Source organism: Heterodontus francisci, chromosome 19, assembly GCF_036365525.1.
Source record: "Heterodontus francisci isolate sHetFra1 chromosome 19, sHetFra1.hap1, whole genome shotgun sequence".
NCBI classification, from domain to species: Eukaryota; Metazoa; Chordata; class Chondrichthyes; order Heterodontiformes; family Heterodontidae; genus Heterodontus; species Heterodontus francisci.
This window is the reverse complement of record NC_090389.1, coordinates 54,775,313-54,788,237: the sequence shown is the minus strand read 5'-3', so window position 1 is coordinate 54,788,237 and position 12,925 is coordinate 54,775,313. Positions and strand designations below refer to the sequence as shown.

The window sequence follows — 12,925 nt, the reverse complement described above, 5'->3', positions numbered from 1 at the left end:
AAACCTAGTACATATTCAATTTTTAAAAAAATTGAATATCTTTGGGTCCGTTTTATGATGGCTAAATGTCAGTCTTGGCTGCTATATTTTTGAATTTTGCCAGTTCTTGTTCAGATGTTAAAACATTGTGCCTGGTCCTTTAAGTGTGTCCTGTCCAAATTCTGTTAATGGATGATAAACCAACATGTTGAGAAGGTCCTTGATTAGGCATTGACTTGACATTTTCAGTATGTTAATGAGGCTGACTAAAGGTCAGGGTTTTTTTTTGTAATGAATATCTCTTTTTTTGCTTCTAGTTAAAACACTGACCTAGTTTACCTTATCTAGTTCCTTGCATTCATCTCTAAAATTGACAGTTTACGTAATGCTAATTTTGTAATCAGTTGTGTGTAGGAAAGAGTAGAGACAGCAATTGTAGTGAGTGAGGTGGGGGTGCAGATGAAGTTGAATGTTGCTATATTTGCTGTTACCTGAAGAATGATGTATGTCAGATGGAGATTAAAAAATCTAATCTAGGATAATATCAAGGTAACTGTCCAAAAAGCTGAAATCTGTTCATGCTTGTCTTTGTATTACTATTAAAATAAATCATACGTTCCATTATTAGGAGTAGAAGTTGGGAAGGATCAGCAGTTCACCATAAACACAAAAGGAGCTGGGGGGCAAGGTAAAGTGGACGTCAAGATCTCCAGCCCCTCACAGAAACCTGTGACCTGTATCGTGGAACCAGTTGCTAGTAAGGATGCTTGTGTTGCCAAGTACATCCCCAAGGAAGAAGGATTGTACATAGTAGATGTGATGTATGACAGGAATCCAATTGTAGGCAGTCCATTCACTCTGGAAGCTGCACTACCTCCAGATCCTTCCAAGGTAAATGGTCAGTTAACTTTGTAAATGCTTCTAGATTTATTTTTGCTATGGTGCCTTGTACCTTTTTTCATGCTTCTCGTTCCCTTGGTATAGAAAGTAGTTATAAACTGAGGAAGGCTCAAGCAAGTTAGTGTCAAATTTTTGCACTACGCTGGAAGTAAAATTTAAGTGGAAATAGTGCTATTAATGGTAGTGTATTCTTAACCTTCACTGAGTTTCTAGTAAAAACTCACTTGAAACCAGTAAGGGCTTTCATTTTGGGGATATAAATGACAAATTTAATTTTGCAATGGAATCATCATGGTAGAGATGAACACTAGTTATTTTAGCTGTGTGCAGTTTTCTAAGTTTACTTCACTAATTACATCCTTTCTAGTCTATCAAGGATTGAGCCTCTGTGTTGAGGTGGGGAGATCTTTTAGCACTTTTTTGTTTTTTGGAGTGGCTGCATCCAGCTTTCTTTGCCACATTTGTTTTTCCTGAAAGTAGTAGGATAGTTGCATGTTGGCTATGTTCCTTCAGTATTTTGCTTCCATGGCAGAGATTCCTCTGAACCTTGAGTTTTATTCACTGCAGATATTGTAACTAGGGCTGAGCCTTGTCTTGATCAGATGCATGTAGGGTTGTTGAGTGCTTCGAAGAAACTGCTTGTAATAAAATGGGGGGTGTGCAGGAGAAAGAAAAATCAGTCCTTTATGTTGAGGTCCCTGCTTGTGCTAAATTAGCTAGTCTAAGACTTTGGTTTTATACAACACCATGCGACACCCTTTTGTTAACAAGGTGACTTGCTGTAAATTGTGTTGCAACTTGTTAATGAAGTTTTCTTTTTTTATTTGCAGGTAAAAGCATATGGGCCAGGCCTCAAAAGTGGTCTTGTGGGCAAATCTGCTGAATTCACTGTAGACACCAAAGGGGCTGGTACTGGTGGGCTGGGTCTGACTGTGGAAGGCCCATGTGAAGCCAAAATTGAGTGTTCTGATAATGGGGATGGAACCTGTTCAGTCTCTTATTTACCAAATGAAGCTGGTGAATATCTTATCAATATCTTGTTTGAAGAAGTTCACATTCCTGGTTCTCCATTCAAGGCCGACATACAATTGCCCTTTGATCCTACCAAAGTTATTGCCTCCGGTCCTGGTTTGGAGCGTTGCAAAGTTGGAGAAGCTGGACTATTCACTGTTGACTGTTCAAAAGCTGGTCCTGGTGAATTGACCATAGAACCTGTATCTCATACAGGTGTTCAGGCTGAAGCCCACATTCTGGATAATGATGATGGCACGCACACAGTCAGCTACATTCCACTTCAGCATGGTCCACACACAATTGAACTGAAGTATGGAGGGCAGTCTGTACCCAAATTTCCAGTGCGGTTGCAGGTGGACCCAGCAGTTGATACGAGTGGTGTTAAAGTATATGGGCCTGGAATCGAAGGACTTGGTAAGTGCTTTTCCTCCCCACCATTGACTATTGTTTAGTCTTTTTAGACATTAGCTTTCTACTTTTATCTCTTCCAGCCTGTCCCTGCACTATGCACAACAACACTGCAGATGAAGTTATTATTAGAACATTACAGCGCAGTAAGTTGTTATAGCTAGTTGTGAAAGTTTTGCTTTTGGCTAAAAAAAAAAAAAACCAAATTGCATCTATGTAGTCTTAAGACTTTGGGGATATCAACAAGTACTTTAGAACTCTTGCCGCTGCTGTAATTAAGAAAGAGCAGCCAATTTGCACAGTGAGGTCCCACAACAGCAATGAGACAAAGGACCAGGTCATCTGTGTTTGCTGAAAAGTGAATGTTAGGCAAGATGGCTGCCCTACTGCTCTTCGACCAGTGATGTGGGATCTTTTAAATCTGCCTTTTGAGGGTAGGTAGATACTTGGTTAACCTCAGTCAAAAAAGACCTCCATCAGGCCAGCATATCCTGGATTGTGATCAAATCTTTGAGCCAAAGATACGAGTTCTACCTTTTGAGCCCAGGCTGTGCTATTGCATTAAATGAACATTAAATGTTCTTGGGTAACTAGTTAGAATATGAATTAAGTTGACCATGTACCTTGACCTGCTGTTCTTCAGAATGAGTTATCGGTTGCTATTATGAATTCTTGTAATACTGAAATTTAACTAGCTTTAAAGCTTTCAGTCTCAAATTTTACTTTTACAAATTTGACAAGTCACTATAGATGACTTTAATACTTGCTGTAAAATGAATATTAACTAGAGCTGACTATATTAAACATGCAATCTAAACCATCGTTACCTGAGGCAGGCATTCTCTTCCCATTTATGTACGCAACTTATAGTTAGATAGCACCCTTTTAATGTAGTTAAAATTTCCCAACATCTCTCTTTGTAATCAGTATCTAAAACTGTAAAGTAGTCATGTCTATTTCCATCTTTTATTTTAATGCAAGATTTGGAACAGCAGAGAACAATGATTTGGGAGAATCTTCACCTTTTTTTTAAAATTTGAAACACAAAAGCTTCACTGTTAAGCCATCATAAGGATTGTCATCCTATAGCAATTTAATCTAAATGCAGGTTTTGATCATCAATTTGCAAAGCTGGGGAAAAAGATGTCAAAGGAGGACTGGATAGATTTTGGAGTTCGTGCTAACCACTCAGATATTTCATGTGGACAAGTTGGATAAGGATAATGTGAATACAGGATTGTCATACTGTACACATGAGCGACTGGACAGCTTATTGAACCAATCATTGCAGTGTATGACTCTGGCTAACTATTTGGGTGTATAGTAGGTTGAACGTCATTCTGATGGGATAGTAGTGCACTGATTTGGCTACAGCTAGAGCACTCTGGATAGGTCTCGTCTGTTCTAAAATGGCTTTGAAAAGCAATCCAAAGGGCAACAGCTGAACAGATCTGGGATCAGGCCTCCGAGTACCGATGGATGAAGAGACCTGGCTCGAGGCTTTATGACCATCCTTCTCACTAGGTATAGATGAACCAAGCCTTAATAAATTGACACAGCCATAAATTCTAACCAAGGGGCACAGACTCTCCCTCTGAAAATGGAAAGTAAGCTGACCATTCTTAAATCCTTTGCATGAAGATGAATGTCTGGGACAGTTTGTCCAGGTGGACTGTTGGCAAGACCATAAAAGCAAGAGAATAGTTTGCAGATAAGATACTGAGCTACAGTATGGTGCATTCCTATGTTTCTAAATACAGCTTGACATGCTTTGCTGGCACTATATTACAGTACAATGATTACAGCTTTAGCATGTAAGTTGGGCAATTGGCATACAAGTTTTCAGAATCTCGTGTAAACACTAAGATTTGTCAAAATTCCCTTTTTGTATTTCTCAATCCACTGGAACTTAATTCTAAGTCTCCATTTATAGCGTAATCATGTGAGGAACCCATCTAACGGCCATGAGTGAAAATCTGATCATATTTGGGAATTTTATGAATTGTCTTGTGCTAGAACTGTCATGGGTAACAATATTCAGGTGATCCACTTTAAAATGTAGAATTCCATGATCATTTGTAAACAAGCTTTCCCTTTCTAGTTTTTAATGTAGGGGAAAAACATGCTACAAAATGATTCCATGGGTGCTGGCAGACCTTGCCAAAGCAGCCATTCTCAACGTGGTGTTCTGGATATTCTACATTTGGCAGCTCATGTAGACCCATTACAGCTAACTCTCTTGGACTCTGGGGTCCTTATGTTGATACAAGCAGAAGTTACTGCATAATAGAAAGATGGGAAGCCCAGAGATCTTTACAAGTTCACAGGCAACTATAGGTCACATTAATGTTCCAACTTTGTGCATTTGAGATTAGCTAGTTTAGCACAAATCAGAAATGTGGGATTTTCTAGTCAATAACCAGCAACATTGTGCAGCTATGACTTAAAAAGCTGTCAGGACAGTAATACTCATTTTGTTTAGATTTTACTTCATACTGCATTGCTTTTTTTTTTTTTTTTGAAGGAGTTTTCAGTGATGCCACAACTGACTTTATAGTGGATGCAAGTTCATTGACGAAGGTGGGAGGAAACCACATCAAAGCAGACATCATAAATCCTTCAGGAGCTCACACGGATTGTCTGATTAAAGATAATGGAAACGGGACATATGCAGTGGAATACACTCCATATGAAAAGGGTATGATGGGAGTTTCACTTGCTTTGTGCAAAAGGCATAATTAATCATACTAATTATTTTTGAGTCTTCATTCCTTTCAAAGCACTTGACCCTGTCTTTTTGACTTCTCTGCTTTTAGTTAAAGAACTTGGAGGTACAAAATAACAATAGGTAAAGAATTGGTTGACTACAATTATTTCTTATTTGGATAACTTAGTTTAGACAAAAGCCTAAATCTGACACCACCAGTGTTACAGTTGCTGCTTTGAGAATTCTGAAGGGACCTATTGAGTTCTATTTTCAAATTATAAATTCACCACTGGCTATCACTGACCCAAATTTATCTCCAGTACAGTTCATGAGCAGCACAGAATCTCTCAATTGTTAAGCACATAAGGAGGCCATTCAGCCCATGTCTACACTGGCTCTCCAAAAGAGCAATTTACCTACTCCCTGCACAGTTCGTCGGATAATTTCTTGAATGCCTTTCTGAACCTGCCTCCACCACACTCTTGGGTAATACATTCCAGATTCTAACCACTTGCTGCGTGACTGTTTTTCCTCATGTCGCCATTGGCAAAAGAAGCAATTATCCTAAATCTCTGCTCTCTGGTTTTTCAATCCTTCCATCAGTGGGTGCAGGTTTTTTTCCTATCTACTCTGTCCAGACACTACATGATTTTGAACACTTATCAAATCTCCTTTCCACCTTCTGTTCTCTAAGGAAAAAAAAATCCCAAATTGTCAAATACATCCATGTAACTGAAGTTCCTCATCCCTGGAATCATTCCCATGAATCTTTTCTGCACTCTAATGCCTTCACGTCCTTCTGAAAGTGTGGTACCCAGAACAGGACAATACTCCAGTTGAGGCTGAACCAGTGTTCTATACAAGTTTAATATAACTTTTTTGCTTTTGTACTGTATGCCGCTATCAAAGTCTAGGATGCTGCATGCTGTATTAATCGTGCTCTCAACCTGTCCTGCCGTCTTCAATAATATATGCATATATACACCCAGGTCCCTCTGCTCCTGCACTCCCTTTTTTATTTTATGTCTCCGTGTTCTTCCTACCAAAATGAATCACTTCACACTTCTGTTTAAATTTCATCTGCCACTTGTCTGCCGATTCCACCAACTTGTCTGTCCTTTAAGTTCTACACTATCCTCCTCAGTTCACAATGCTTTCAAGTTTTGGATCATCCACAAATTGATATTGTACCCTGTCCACCAAGGTCCAAGTGAATAATATACATCAGGAAAAGCAAGGGTCCCAATACTGATCCCTGGGAACTCCAGTACAAACCTTCCTCCAATCTGAAAAACCTCCATTAACAACTACTGTTTACTGTCACTCAGCCAATTTCATGTCAATGTTGCTACTGTCCCTCTTATTTCATGAGCTATAACTTTGCTCACAAGTATGTTGTGTGACACTTAAATACACTCTTTAAAATCAATGAACAACTATTTGGCAGTAGCCACATTTTTAACCTAGTAAGCGAGATGAAAATGTGTTTTTTTTTTCCTGGGGCAGGTATTCACTCCGTTGATGTTATCTATGATGATGTACCAGTTCTAAACAGCCCATTCAAGGTAGGAGTCGCAGAAGGATGTGACCCTTCACGTGTCTCAGCAAGTGGACCTGGACTTCAGGCGGGCTTGACCAATAAAGCAAATAAATTTTCTGTAGTAACAAGGTAATCTTTTTAAAATTTTGATTGGATTCAGAAGCCAGAGTTCAAGTTATTCAGATTGGAGATTGAATTCAGACTGGAATACATTTCACTGCAACTACGTTCCCCAGCCTTAACACACATTCTAGCTTTCCTCATTCCTGCTGAATTACATGTTTAAATCCATAACCAGTGCCTCTTGACTGCAGTGAGGTTAAAAAACAAAAGCATGCATATATAGAGGATCTATAGTTTTCCACAGGTTTATATTTACCAGGGTGGGGGGTCACTGACACAACTGCAATTGTTGGACACTTTAAAATGTACTTCCATGGGTCTACTACTGATCATTGGATTATCCATCTCTTGTCAATCAACACAAAACTGAGTTTGAAGACTACACCACTGGGTAGCTGTTTTACTGCTATATAGCACAGTATGATTGAAAATGGCACAGTATTAAACTCATTGGCCTACATGAATTGTAATGTTTTGCATACCAATAAAGCACTGAACTTTTTAATTGTTTGTAGCTTGATGCAATAACTAGACTTAATCTTAACACAAAAACTAGTAACTGCAAACTTTGTAATACAGAAGGGCAGGTACTGGTGGCCTTGGGATTACTGTTGAAGGACCTTCGGAAGCAAAGATTGCTTGCAAGGATAACAAAGATGGCAGCTGCAGTGTTGAATACATCCCATATACCCCTGGAGATTATGATTTGAATATTACCTATGGAGGACAGCACATATCTGGTAAACCCTATGAATTTATTTTGCTTAATCTGTTAATTTACTGCATTAAATATACTGTAAAACACAGCTGAGGATTATATAGATATCGAACCTAAGACAATAAAAATAGCTAATCATTTTAAACAATTGAGGTGATTTCCAAACTCCCATCATGGAAGGAAGCTACTGTTTTAACTGTTGATCAGTTATCTTCCAAAGATTCCCAATTGTCATGTTTGTATCTGGTTTTTTTTAGAAATGAATATTTCAGGATATATACATTCTATACAACCTTCTCAAATGGCACTTCAATATCCGCATCAACAAATTTACATTCTGCCTGTGTAATATACCTTTTGTCAGCAAATGTGACTAAACCCTGATCAATGTAATTCATTCATTAGGAATTGCTGCTGAATTATGTTTTATGCTTCAATGTTTTGTCCAACTGGGTTCAAAGTTTAAACTGTTCAAAATAGTAAAACCTAATTGTCGGAACCATTAGGCTTAGAGTTGATTGGAATGCAATTTAAGCATTTGTGCAGTCATTTTTAACAAAGCAATATTTAGATTTCTGAATACTGCGTCTTGGGTCAAGTATGTGTTCATCTAATCATGGTCCATTTAAACATTATGCTTTTACTTGAAAACTGAAACCTTTGCACCCCACTCTAAATAAAATAACCACTTAAAATGATCAAAAGCTCAAAACACTGAAGTATTTTTTTTTTCGATTTAGGCAGTCCATTTAAGGTATTGGTCAAAGATGTTGTGGACCCAAGCAAAGTGAAGTGTAGTGGATCTGGGCTGAGTTCAGGTGTACGAGCCAAAGTTCCCCAACACTTCACTGTGGACTGTAGCAAGGCTGGAAAAGCTCCTCTTCAAGTAACTGTGTTGGGACCGAAAGGTAAGATCATATCATTGGCTAGTTGTAAATAACTGAAAACCAGGTTGCTGTAAATGCAGGCCTACTTATAACTGTACACTCTGGAGGGTGGGAGGATGAGCAGTCCTGGTATAAACTTTAAAGATTGTGTGGTAATGCAGTCGAACTATTTTGTGTGCTAATTGTGACTCTTGACTTTGCGGGTGGAATTTTTAATTGAGTATTGTCCTAAAGTTTTTGACACACTGCACAGCTAGGAAATGCTGTGCTGTTTTGATAAGGGAATCACTTGTCACCTTTCAGCAACAATTCGGATTTGCTGCAAGTAAACAGTTTTCTGTTCTAGTTGGTGAGGCACAGGCCCAACCATGGCGCAGTCCATTGAAAACGATTACAGACTTCTTTAAAGGCGAGACCAAGAACGATGACAGTGAGACAGGTTTGGATTTGAGCTGCTTAATCCCAGCAAGGCAAGAAAGGTGGTGGGAGTATATGGCCGGGAACAATATGCACTGGTTCTGTCTGCTTTTACATTTTTAATAGCCAAAGTAGAACTTGCTAGGCCTAATGCTTTAAGTAGTATTTTAGTTTACATGTCACTCTAACCTGGTCTTGTTAATCTTGTCTAAAGGACTTGTTTAAAATCAATATTCCACTTATTTTGTAGCTTCTTCAGATTTATCTATAATCAGATTGCTCGAACTAAAATGAATAATATGCAATCAGTACTTTTATGTAGCTATTTAATGCATGTCCCAATTACATTTCTTGACAAATTTCTGCATGACCCAGTTAAATTTATTTTAATAAATTTTGGACACTTCTGTAAAATTCAAAGAATCCTGAATGGTTGAACAGAAGCAATTTTTTACATTTCATATCTGACCTGATAACATTTGCTCATTGAAAGTTTTTTGTTTTGGGTTTGCTTCAGTGCATTATAATTGGTGTTCTCTTTGGACTGGTCAGTATAGGCTGGTTTCTAAGTGAACCTGCTCAATCATGTGAATTTAGTTTTGAGCTTGAGATTTAAATTTAGGTTTGCAGTATTCCCATGAGTAGTTTATTGGGTGTGTTCTAATAATACAAAGCATGTGGTTTTAAAAATAAAAAGTCTGTCTAATAGGACTGTGCTTGCTAACATTTGCATCTAGTTGCAGATACTCACTAGGAGCTGGACTTGTGTTTACTTGGAGGATGCTAAATAGAACCATAGAAAAGTGGCCTCTTTTTCTGTGCTGTAATTCAGCTCATTGTGTCTGGCTGAAAAAAAAACCAGCTGCCCATTCTAATCCCGCCTTCCAGCACCTGGTCTGTCGCCTTGCAGGTTACAGCACTTCAGGTGCATATCCAGGTACCTTTTTTTTTTAATGAGTTGTGGGTTTCTGCCTCCACCACTAATCCAGGCAGTGAAATTGAGACAGCCACCACCCTCGGTGAAAATTTTTTCTTCATGTCTCCTCTAATCCTTCTACCAATCACCTTTTTTAAATCTGTGCCCCCTGGTAATTAACCTCCTGCTAGGGAAACGGGTCCTTCCTGTCTATCTAGACCCCTCATAATTTTGTACACCTCAATTAAGTCGCCCCTCAGCCTCCTCTGTTCGAAGGAAAATGACCCTAACTGATCCAATCTTTCCTCATAGCTGCAATTTTCAAGCCTTGGCAACATTCATGTAAAACTCCTCTGTACTCTCCTGTAATGCCGTGACCAGAACTGTACACAAAACTCTCTCCCTTCCTTTCCTTCCTTTCCTTTCCTTTCCTTCCTTTCCTTTCCTTTCCTTTCCTTTCCTTTCCTTTCCTTTCCTTCCTCTCCTCTCCTCTCCTCTCCTCTCCTCTCCTCTCCTCTCCTCTCCTCTCCTCTCCTCTCCTCTCCTCTCCTCTCCTCTCCTCTCCTCTCCTCTCCTCTCCTCTCCTCTCCTCTCCTCTCCTCTCCTCTCCTCTCCTCTCCTCTCCTCTCCTCTCCTCTCCTCTCCTCTCCTCTCCTCTCCTCCCCTTTTCCCCCCCCCCCCCCCCCCCCCCACAAGCTGCTGCGATTTCAAACACGGCAGCTCATTTACATGGCGGCAGTGCCCACTGCCCACAATGTCGTGGAGCGGGCAAGCTGGCAACAGCATCTGGTGCCAATGATCAGGCGCTGAAGGGCCAGCTAAGTTAGATTTCCACAAGACCTTTTTTTAAATGCATTTTCCCCCATCGCAGAATTCAAAAATGATTTTTTTGACCCTCTTCCTTGCTCTCGCTATCTCTCTCGTTAAGGTCAGGTATGTAAATTTGTTTACATATTGAAATGGGGGTCCTGTCACTGAGCAGCCTCTCTGCTGCTGGTGAGATCGGCACAGGGCCTGCCGTCATCTGGGTCGGTGGTGGGTCTCCACCACACTGTTCTTTAGTGCTCCCCCACCACCCCCCAGCCAGCCAGCCTAGATTTTTTTTATTTTGCCTTGTTTCCAGAAATGTTTGAAATTTTACTTAGCAGGAACAGAACAGTGTGCAGAGTTTGATTTGCAGCCAGGCAGCCCCTACTTGATGCACATATCACCAATCTAAATCTACATTGCTGCTCTAGTTTGAAGCAAACCTTAAAACTTGCAGAAAACTTTGAATGAGTAGTTCTGTAACTTAATATCTGAACTCCAAGTTGTGGAATATTTGCTTAACTAGTATTCTGAATACAATGAGTATTAACTCCAAATGAATATTTTCCCTCCGCTTATTTTCTTGAATGGCTTAATGCAAAAAAAATCTCCTAAAACTAGTGAACGTTTTTTTTTTTACTTGACTGATGCTTCACAGGTTTTGCTCCATTTATGCCATTAGGAACTGATAAAGGGCAACATGGTTGAAAGACTAACCAGCTTTTTGTGCACAGCTGACTACCTGGATTAATGAATACACATGGAGTTGCTTTATTTTGCACTGCATTTTCTTTGGACTGTTAACCACGAACTTTGATATTTTCATCTCTTTTCTCTTCCAGGCATAATTGAACCTGTTGAGGTTATTGACAATGGTGATGGCATTCATGCCGTCAGCTACACTCCTTCACTCGAAGGGCCGTATTCAATTTCTGTCCAGTATGGAGATGAAGACATTCCTCGCAGGTAATAAGCTTTTAACCTCCCTAGGCTGAACTGTGCAGCATAACTTGCTGTCTCTTATCTATCTCTAAACTAAACTAGAGCTCATGCAACAGTTCAATGAAGACCAAGAAAAAAATAGCACATTCCCTGAATGCCATGCCTGAATATACAGTGCGCTGAAAACAACACACCAGGGTTCCAAAGAAATAAATAATTATCCTGATTCAAGTTTGTATTCTACCATTATTTTTCCTCTGGTTAGCGCAATTTAACAAGAATTAGCCCCATGTTATTGGAAGTGATCAGTGATGTCAAATTTAAATTGTGAATGAGTAATTTTGTTTACATTGTGCTTTTTTGTTTTTTGCCATCTACTTGATCCTTTTACTCGTGCCAATAGTAAGACTACTGAATTTTCAACTTAAAATTCTTGTAGCTTAACTAACTTTATTTTTCAGTGGTTTATTCATTACTCTTTGCTCAAATTCTTTTCCTGTTCTGTCTCATAGTTTATATATGAAATTTTTTTTTAAATCATGTCACCGTGTGTGGTCCAACTTGGATTGGTTCATTTTTGCAATTGATATGATATTCAGAGTGGTAAACTAAATTGCTACAATGGCAGTGAATCTTAAGGTCTTTTTGTAGCAATCTACAACCCCTTCCACCAAAGCAATTTTGATTCCAATGATCTGGTTAAAAATTAATCAAACCTGCATCCCTCTAAGTGGATTTGAGTGCATTTTTTTTTTTTAGGAGTAATAATGTACACCCGTGTAAAATGGATTGAAAAGCACCTGGAGTATTTTCCAGTTTTCCCATTTCCTAATGCAGTCAGAGCTCGAATATTCTGCTGGTGGTAGATATAACACAAGCTGGCAGTCATGTTCATAATTGACTGTAATTCTTCAAATGTATGCCAGATTAATTATCATATGCATTTCTTTAGTCCCTTTAGGGTTAAGGTTCTACCAACTCATGATGCCAGCAAAGTGAAAGCTAGTGGTCCAGGCCTCAATTCTTCTGGGGTACAAGCTAGTCTACCTGTGGAATTTACCATTGATGCCAAAGATGCTGGAGAAGGACTCCTTTCAGTGCATGTAACTGTAAGTTTTCATTGAAGTTATTTCACTTTTTTGTAGGGATGTATGTGGTTTATAGTAAGCCAATTCAGCTTAAAATCTTTCTCTCCCCAAATGGAAAGTAAGCAACAAGTAAGCCTGCTCTTTTGGCTGCTCATGCAGCAGCATGCCTATTGCAGTTTTAGTTTCTGCACCAAATCTTACTAACAGTTTGATTGTAATGGTCTGTAATTACTTATTGGGGAGGCAGTGGCGTAGTGGTAATGTCACTGGACTCCTAATCCAGAGGCAAACGCACTGGGGGTACGAGTTTGAATCCCACCATTGCAGACAGTGAAATTTGAATTCAATTAATAAATTTGGAATTAAAACCTTGAGAAACCATTGTCGATTTTTCGTTTTTTATATAAAAAAGAAACACCTGACCTGGTCTGGCTGACATGTGACTCCAGACCCACAGCAATGTGATTGACTCTTAAGTG

General features: G+C 39.2%; 1 protein-coding gene across 5 annotated transcripts in view; it reads left to right on the top strand.

Moving 5' to 3' along the window:
* The window catches only part of flnbl (filamin B, like), a 174,769-nt gene that overhangs the window by 117,322 nt on the left and 44,522 nt on the right, over positions 1-12,925 (top strand). For 3 of the 5 annotated variants that reach the window (XM_068051655.1, XM_068051652.1, XM_068051653.1), the window contains 9 exons: positions 608-870; positions 1,710-2,307; positions 4,826-4,999; positions 6,515-6,677; positions 7,251-7,411; positions 8,130-8,297; positions 8,623-8,715; positions 11,259-11,382; positions 12,311-12,467. In XM_068051655.1, coding sequence (XP_067907756.1) covers positions 608-870; positions 1,710-2,307; positions 4,826-4,999; positions 6,515-6,677; positions 7,251-7,411; positions 8,130-8,297; positions 8,623-8,715; positions 11,259-11,382; positions 12,311-12,467 — 1,901 coding nt within the window. The remainder of the gene's footprint in view (positions 1-607; positions 871-1,709; positions 2,308-4,825; positions 5,000-6,514; positions 6,678-7,250; positions 7,412-8,129; positions 8,298-8,622; positions 8,716-11,258; positions 11,383-12,310; positions 12,468-12,925) is intronic. The other 2 variants (XM_068051656.1, XM_068051654.1) reach the window with 1 other exon arrangement.